The sequence below is a fragment of the Poecilia formosa genome, unplaced genomic scaffold (assembly GCF_000485575.1).
Source record: "Poecilia formosa unplaced genomic scaffold, Poecilia_formosa-5.1.2 Scaffold134, whole genome shotgun sequence".
Taxonomy (NCBI): Eukaryota; Metazoa; Chordata; class Actinopteri; order Cyprinodontiformes; family Poeciliidae; genus Poecilia; species Poecilia formosa.
In genome coordinates, this window is record NW_006800073.1 from 284890 (window position 1) to 294460 (window position 9571).

Genomic DNA, 9571 nt, shown 5'->3' on the forward strand with positions numbered 1-9571 from the left:
GAAGGAAGGAAGGAAGGAAGGAAGGAAGGACAGAATTCTGATCAGTGCGTCTATGTTTCAAATATTGAATTTTTTTCTTTTATGTGAATTTATTTTTAAAAATAGTCTCCGATTTATTTATACAAATATGAATTTGATCACAACCAATTAAAAAAAAGACACTAAGCATAGTTAAGATTATTTTTTTCCTTACAGATTATTATTGGCTGCAGTTATGAAACAGTTTGTTGTAAATGAGACAGAACATTCTGTTCCAGCACGATTTACTGTTTTCACTGAAATATTTTAGTTAAAATATAAGTTATGTAAAGTATTTTAGCATTAATAGGACTACTTTGATATTTATTTGTTGATATATTTTGTGTAACGTCAGAGGAAAATGTGATTTTTAAGGACAAGAGGACATTCACTGTTTTTATTTGTTGTAGTTATAATGCTTGGCCAGCAGAGGGAGACAGAGTCCACAGAGGGGGCGCTGCGGGGAGCTGTCCTTTCAGCACCACTCCGTTTAAAACAGCGACTTAACTGCTTAAATATCCGCCATTCAAAGATACGAATGTACATTTTATCATGAGATCAAACATTTAATGAATGACTAAAATTAAAATCTTTACATTTTTGTTCATATTTGTGGTTTTATCAGTTATTTGGCAGGAAATTAGTGAAGTTGGATGTGCTTCAGAGAGCACGCTGCAACAATTGGATTCAGAAATGCGTAAATCTCACCTACGAATTCACTATTCACCAAAAAAGTGAAACGGAAGAAGAGGAGAAAATCCCCCCAGCAGATGTTTTTATTATTATTTTTATTTCTTGTGCGTTTCCGGACGAGCTGCAGAGCGGCTTCCGCAAACTGCTCTCACTGAGCGCAGAGAAGCCGAAGTGAGCGTGTGAACGCACACATCGTGACAACACCAGCACCGTCTCCCTCTCCTGATTGTGTAATATAGATTTTTTTTCTCTTCCTTCCTCCTCTCTTCCTGCAAAAGCGACCAAACCCGCATCCATCCGTGAGCGCAAAGGAAGAGGAGAGGAAGAAGAGGAGGAGGAACGAGAGGAAGAGGAGGGGGAGCATTGCAACGATCATCCGAGCTCCTTTTTTCTTTTTTCTTCTTCTTCTTCCCAATACATGGCGCAAGGGCTACTACACAAGCGGGACTGTCCTGGGTGTGATCCCGCCGCGGTGAATTTGGATACGGGAGCAGCGGCGGCTTCATCAGCAGCAGCAGCAGCAGCATCTTCCTCCTCCTCCTCCTCCATCGGCGCCCACTCTGACTCCCCGTCCTCCTGGCTCTTCTGTCGGCTTTATGTCGAGTGATGGTCGGCTTGCCTTGCCGGATGCGCCCCGCTCTCTCCGGATCGTCGACGGCCGAGCCTCCTCTGACCGCAGACCCCCATTTTCGGCGGAAACCTGCCCAGAGCTCTAAGGCTCCATATGGAAACTGGAGACCAAAATTTTAGAAAAAGGAAAATCTGAGCGGTTAATTATTATTTATTTATTTATAATTTTTTTATTATTTCCCCCCTCCCTCCCTCCATTCTTATTATTTCTGGTATTTTCTGTTTTCCTGGCCTGCCGATGAATTAATTCATCATTGATTTCCTCATTTCCACCGTGTTGATTTGAGAGATTTTTCCTGGGAAGAGGACTTGAATTGTTTACTCTCTTCTGTTAAAACGAGAGAAATGCCTTCCGTCATTCATTTATGACCCTTAACCGACTAACAAACCCTCTAGAATATAATAATTATTAGTAATATTAGCTAACAGTGAAGTGATATTAAACTGTAAGCTGATCTCATGTAGGTCCAGCTCCAGCCTTTGGGTTTGTTTTGAGCCTCCTCAGGCTTTAACTCATCTCTGTAACTCCGTGTTTTTATCCACATTTGCAGCTTTTCTCGCTGCAAGTGGGGGCTACCTCTGCAGCTACAGGCCGTGTCATTTTCCGCTTCCTATTGGAGGAAAAAGTGAAACTCACCGCAGAGGAAGAGACATTCCTGCCTCTTCCTCTCCATAAACTCTAAATTTGGTCGTTTATTTTTTTCTCTTTTGGAGGTCCTCACCCAACGCAACCATAAGGTTCCTACCGCATCCTCCTCCTCCTTCCTCCCTCTCCTTCCGCTCGAGTCTAGCCCGTTTTTTCGGCTTGGTTTGGTCCCGCAAATTTTCAAATATTTACTTCCTGTACATCAAGAGGAAAGGGGGTCCCCCTTTCATGGAATGCGGAAACATGGGTCTGTTCGACCGCGGAGTCCAGATGCTGCTGACCACGGTGGGCGCCTTCGCGGCCTTCAGCCTCATGACCATCGCGGTCGGCACGGACTACTGGCTGTACTCCCGCGGCGTCTGCAGGACCAAGTCGATGAGCGAGAACGAGACGAGCAAGAAGAACGAGGAGGTGATGACCCACTCGGGCCTGTGGAGGACCTGCTGCCTGGAAGGTAGGAAGTCAGAGGCTCTCAAACTTTTCCGCTTCTGGAGCTTCCGGGATGTTCGCGCAACTGGTAGTTTAACTTCTGCAACGTCTCAGTCGATGCAGAAACAAACACCGCGAAATGCAAAGTCTGAGCAAATATCAGCTGATTTGGTTTTCTGTGTAGTTGATGGTTGATCTGGGGGATTTCAGACTTGGTGTTGTTTGTGTTCTTGATGGGTTTTCTAGACACATGCTGGCGTTTTATAGCACAATCAACTAACTACACTGCAAAACACCAAATATTACCAATTATTTTTGTCTAGTTTCTAGAGCAAATATCTTAGTTCACATGAAATACGACAATATTAACTTACAAGTAACTTTTCAGCAAAATATAAGAGCTTGTTGTAAACCAGTAACTCCTTAATCTTGATTTTAAAAGTAGTTCACCGGCAGATTGTTTCTCTTGGGGAAAATGTCTTATGAGAGAAATAATCTGAAAGTGGAGCTAAATATTAAGATTAAAGTGTTATTGATTTAAAACAAGCTGCTTTATCTTGTGAAAAGTTACTTGTATGTTAGTTTAGTCTTATTATAAGTGTAATAGAAACTAGATAAAAGTGTGCAGCTCTGTCACCTTATTTCTGATTTGCTCTTTTTTGTGCTTTTTTGGTTTTCAAACTTGCCTTTGTTTGTATTTATGAATGTATGACATGTTTTCCAGACACATAGTGACATTTTATAGCACAATCAACTAACTACACTGCAAAAACACCAAATATTACCAAGTATTTTTGTCTAGTTTCTGGAGTAAATAACTTAGTTCACTTGAAACAAGACAAAACTAACTTAGAAGGAACATTTCAGCAAGATAAAGAAGTTTCCTTTAAGTAAATAATTCCTTAATATCGATGAAAAAGTTCCAGTTCCAGTGACTGAATATTTAACTTGACAAAACTTTTTTCCATGTTATGATTGAAATAATCTGCCATTTAATCAATAACTTTTTCATCAATATTAAGTATTTATCAACTTAAAACAAACTCTTATATCTTGTTGAAAAGTTGCTTGTAAGTTAGTTTTATCTTGTTTCAAGTGAACTAAGATATTTGATCTAGAAACTGGACCAAAAAACCAGCTAAGATGTTTTTGCAGTGAAGATGCAAAGTTTGTTCTGTTGTGAAATATAAATATTGATCATAACAAGCAGCAGGTTAAGGAGAATGTTGGTGTAAAATAAATAGCACAAATCTTAGTTTTTTGTCTTTAAATGAAACAATCCAGAAAAGAAAAAAACTTCATTTTGAGGAATCAGAGGATTGTTTATCTGCAAGAAGAAAGAAAAACTTTTTGTGTTTCTTGTTCTTTAATCTTTAACATGAACTATCAGCCTGGACGTCAGCTTCCTGTGCAGCTCGATTTAAATCTCACCTCCTGCTCAGTCTGGGCTTTCTCCCATTCACTGGGATTCCCTCCGATAGATTTTCTTCAATCAGCGATCAGAAGAAGTTATGAACGATAATTTTAATTTTTACGCAATGTTTTTATTTGTAGTTTTAGAAACAAGTGAATCTGTTCAGTCCGAGTTGAAGCCACAGAAATAAAACTTTAACATAACAGTTGTGTGCTTAAATATTATTCTATCAGTCAAATCAAATCAGGTTTTATTTGCCAAATTACATCAATATGAAACGATGTTAGATGTAATACTTTACCAGTTTGCTAAATGGTAGTTTTAAATCCTGCAACAAAACGGCCCTTTAAGGATTCGACCCGAAATGAAAATGAGTTTAAACTTTACAATCCAAAGAGTCCATTTTCCCCTCAGTTCAGTGAAATAAAACTTTAGAGAACAGATAAATAAACAATAAAATTTTGTAAAAATAGGGAAGTTGACATTTGTGGGGAGGGGAATCCACATAGTTTTAAACTTAATAAATCAAACGTGGAAATTCAATGCAATTTTTCAATGACAAAAGAGGGAAAACTATATTTTAAACGTTTGTTTTATTTCATAATGACACAGAAGAATTAGGAGCTGATCGGAAGAGACATAAATATAATCTTAAAGATTTGGTTCAAAATGAAAATACGTTTCTGATTTAAACATTTATTTATGTTTCCAAAGTTTCATCTAAGAGGAAAAACAACTCAGACTCAGAGAAACATGAAACAATGAAAACTTTATAAACTGAGCATCAAATCTAACAAAAAAAAAAAAGTCAAACATGCAACTAAACAGAAATATTTCTGGATCAACGAAGCAAAACTTTGCATTTAAGAAGTTAATTTTCTGTGAGTAAAAATATAATAGTTTAAAGTTTTCTGTAGGTTGTCGAAAGAAATAATATTAAGTGTTTAAATCCATTTTTAATTTACAAAACTCAAGTTGTAAAAAATCCTGACTAGTAGATTCATTTCAGATTTTGATTTCAGCAGTGAAATAATTCAGTGTTGGATTATTAAAGCAATCTGAAACAGTGAATTTAGTCAGATTAAATAATGAAATATGGATTAATTTCCTGATTTATTGTCCAATATTCCCTATAATTTTACTCTAATGAAGGGAAGCTGCAGGTGAAGCTGCTGTGACTCAGGATGGTCATATTTATTCCAAAAACATCAAATATTACCAAGTACTTCTGGTTTCTGCAGCAAATATCTTAGTATGTTTTAAATAAAACAAAACAAACTTACATGCAACTTTTCAGCAAGATGTAGCAGCTTGTTTCAAGTCAATAATTGATTAATACTGAAGAAAAAGTTTTAGTTTCACTAAAAGACTATTTAACTTATAACAAGACATTTTTCTCATGTTATAAGTGAAATAATCTAGAAAGAATCTGGAACTAGAAGTTTTCATCAATATTAAGGAATTATTAATCCAAAACAAGCTCCAGTATCTTGATTAAAAGTTACTTATAAGTTTGTTTTGTCTTATTTTCAGATATTAAGATATTTGCTGTAGAAACTGGACAGAAATACTTGGTAGGATTTTGTGTTTTTGCGTCTGGAGCTAAACGTCGTGTTGCTGTAGAGGTGCAGCGATGCTCTGTTGGGCGTTTGGAGCTGACCTGCCTGACAGCCATGATGACAGCAGCAGTAGCTGTCACGTGACCTCTGACCTGTCTCCAGCCTCGCCTCCTGAGCTCAGGTTTCCAGACGATCTCCAGGGTCGCCCTGTCAGACGGAGGAGACGCGTTTCCTGTCATGACTCCGGAGGGAGGAGACAAACTTAACCTTGTGAGGCTGCAGAGTTTCAGGTCTGCAGGAAAACGGTTTCTCAGTTTGAGCTGAAACGATTAATTGCAATTAATCAATAACTGAAATAATCATCAACTAATTTAGTAATCGATGAAAAGTTAACTGGATTATACAAACTTAAAAAGGTTGTTTGCTGAAAGAATAGCAGAAGCTGTGTTTCCTGTAAGCATAAAATTACGCGAATTGGAATTACAAAAATAAATTTGCTTAATGAAAACACAAAAGTTTGAAGAACACTAAAATATTTCAATAAAATGTTTTTGGATTAGGTTTAGTTTGTTTTTCAGCCATATCATAATTGTATTTTACACAACTGCAATAGAAACAGTTATTTTCGCATCACAGGATTCACATGATCAACAACAGGATGTTACTACTGTCAGAGGCGCCAAAGAAGACGTAGACAGGAAGTGGTAAGAGGAGGATGACATTGCGTGAACAAACGTATTTATGTGTGACTTTAATTGCATTTCTTATTCAGTGAAAATTGTGAAATTGTGTATTTTCAACCTTAGCAGAATATCTGCAATGTTTTGCGCACGTTTTTAATTGAAACACAACTAATGTCACATGTATACATTTTGCATTTAAGGCAAAAAAATCATTGTTTACCCAAAACTCCTCAAGTGTCAGTTTCAGTTTCACCTGGTTCAAATTCTTTAAATAAAACTATTTTCTATTAACCACCTTTTGCATTCAATTATTAATCAGTTAATCCAAAATACAATCAAGAAATTACACACACTGTGTATTAAATCAAGCAGAAACGGCTGAGCTTAGTATTCTTAGAAGTTTTTTTTAAACTGCAGGTGCATTCTTTTCTATAAATGATAAAGTTTTCACTAAAGGGGTGTTTATGTCCTTATTTATTCATCTTTAAACATATTTCTAAAATGTCTTAAATGGAAATTTGAGATATGCTAATTTTTAATCTGATTATTAATTGTGAATCTTTAGTTGCAGTCCTGCTATTGTTTTTGTTTAAATTCATTTATTCTCCACCACAAGCTGCTGTGATGATGCAACATTATGGATTTTTCTGCACAGGATTAAACATTATGGAGTTTAATGAGAGTTGTCAGCTGACGTTTAAGCTTTGCAAACCTGGGTTATAAATTCCAATTGATCGTGTTGCTGTGGGTTGTAGTCCAAATCTGCTGTTTAAAAAAACAAACAGCACTATGCTCTCAAGTTACCCATTGAGGTTCTGTTCTGGTCTGACTGGTACCGGTTAGCTAAAAGAGTCAAAGCTAACAAGACGCACTAATCAGGGTTTCACCAGTTTCTAATTTACTTTGAGGTCTAATTTTATTTCTAAGGATTATAGCAGGTAAATTCAACAAACAATTATCCTAAAAGGAAGAAAACCATGTTGCAGGTTGTTTGATTAACGTTGTAGTTTTGAATCCAACATGAAGAGATTAGAGCATTCTGACTTTCATCATGATTGGAGCAGCAACACAACTCTAAATACCAACACACTTCATTTTTGGTCTAGTTTACAGCGCAAAAAATTGTACTTGAATTAAGACAAAACTAGCTTAGCAGCGTCTCTTCAGCAACATATAGAAGCTTGTTGTAAGTTAATAATTCCCTAACATTGATGAAAAAGTGCCAGCAATAAGTGAAACAATCTGCCAGTGGAACTAGAACTAGATTAAATATTCTGTTACGTTTATATTTCAAAACAGAACCGCATGAAACGCATTTTAAATCTCATACTGGACTCTGGACCGGTTCGTTTCTGTATCACCGGTCTTCGCTAAATGCTGACCAGCGGCGCCCTCTGCTGGACGGCGGCTAAACTTCAACACTGAAAAAAAGTCTGGCGACTGTCAGTTAATTGATTGTATTGAAGTTTTGTTTACTTGAGTAACTTTTTGGAAAAAAATACTTTTTACTTTTACATAATTAGTTTTATTATGAAGAATTTTTACTTTTACTTCAGTAGAATTTCTGGATTTTCTACCCACTGGATGATAAACATGTTTTAACCAAAAATCCACCAGACACAGACCTGCAGTTTTTAAGTTTTTTATTGAAAGAAACTGATTTGGAAAATTTCTCTTTTGCCTGATTTTGTTATTTTTTGTTACTTATATAAATTATTGTCATTTTGTCCTTAAAATACCAAAATGTCCAGTTAACTTCATATTTTGTTCCATCTGATTATGTAACTTTTAAATAGTAAATGATTGATAATTTGATCAATAAATCCTACTCTTACTTGAGTAAATTTATTGAGTACTCTGTCCACTTCTGAATCTAACAAACTATAAATTGACATTAATTACACCCGATAATCTCCTTTATGTATTGGAAACCGAGCTGCTCTCCCACTTTGCTTCAGATGCGAGACAATGCGGTTGTTATTGTGCCGCTCGCAGGATTAATCACAGCTGGACCGTAATTGCGTTAGTGACCGGCCTTTATCCAGGCCAAGTCGTTATTTAACCAGCAAACAAAACAAGCCGGAGTCAGGATGACATCAAAACGCTTCACACTTTCAGCTCGCTGTGTTTCTGGGCACTGCTTCTGCATCGCCACGATCAGCTCCTCCTTTGAACTGAGCGTGCATTTAGGCAGGAAATAAACCCAGATTTGTCATTTGTGATTCACGGATGATGTTCAGCCCTGGAGGAGGAATGGGAGTGGAAAATCAGGGCGCTGCGTTCACTTACCGGGGTCAGATTCATTTAAATTCTCATTCAAATGACTTCCTGTGCAGGAAATTGGGTCTTAAAAAGCAAGTATGTCTGATTAGAGGTAGTTTAAGCTCCTTATATTAAGGAAATGCAGTGAAACAGCTGGAGAAACGCAGGCGACTTGCTACAAACTGTATTTCAGTCAAATCAGGTTGAATATTTCAGATGGTAATTATGCTTCAGTGCCTGGATGAGGAGTTTCCATCAGTTCCAGACATCATGTTTGGAGATTTATGATTTTATTTTTTTTCTAATAAAGAAATGACAAAAGACAGAAACATTTTCAAAAGTGGCTTTTATTTAAATTATCGTTTATGACTTGTATGACAGAGTATTGGGGTCAGGCTCCAAGAATTTATATTTAATTATGAGAACAGAGTCAGACGGGTTGAAAAAAGATTAACTTTACTGGAGAAATGTCTCAAAATGAGAAAATATCAAAAGTTTTGTTGTTTTTTGTGGTTGAGTTTTCATAAAATTACCACTTCATTCTCCAAATATGATTTATTCTGCTATTATGACTCTATTATTTCCATTTTATTGTTATATGACTTTATTTTTGCATCACTACAACTGAATTATTGAAATGTAAAATATGTTGTTAGTTTACTTGAAGTCAAAGTCCAACAAACAGAAGCTGTAAAAGTTGATAGTCAATCAAGATGGTGGCTTTGAGTGTTCTGACCCGAGGAGCGCATCTGTAGAAAAAAATTTAAAATTTAAAAGAATTTTTAAAAATATATATTAACCGATGAAATTGATAAATCGGCGAGCCCTTAGACTGCAGTGAGTTTTTATGACGAGCGACCAGATTGAGGCTAAACTGTTCAAACTGTACATGAAATAAACACAATAGTGTTTGAATAAATGAACCACATATTTAAATATTGGAGAATTAACTCTACTAGTTTACTATGACTTTATTCTGATAATATTATTACTTTTTTATTTTTCTTAATACTCCATCGTAGAGAGAGTTGGGTAATAACTAGTTACATTTACTCAATTACATTTATTTGAGTAACTTTTATGAAAAAAATTACTTTTAGCAGTAATTCTATTATGAAGTATTTCTACTTTTACTTGAGTAACAACATGTTGAATTATTACCTCTCAGTTTTTTCTATCCCCCGCCTGCCTCTGGTCGGAGCCGTGTGTGTGTGTGTGTGTGTGTGTGTGTGTGTGT

At 36.2% G+C, this 9571-nt stretch overlaps 1 protein-coding gene across 1 annotated transcript in view; it reads left to right on the forward strand.

Moving 5' to 3' along the window:
* The first annotated feature begins 865 nt into the window (after nucleotides 1–865).
* Nucleotides 866–9571, forward strand: part of cacng2a (calcium channel, voltage-dependent, gamma subunit 2a) — a 59742-nt gene continuing 51036 nt past the window's right edge. The window contains exon 1 of the mRNA XM_007562099.2: nucleotides 866–2441. Coding sequence (XP_007562161.1) covers nucleotides 2216–2441 — 226 coding nt within the window. The 5' untranslated portion in view covers nucleotides 866–2215. The remainder of the gene's footprint in view (nucleotides 2442–9571) is intronic.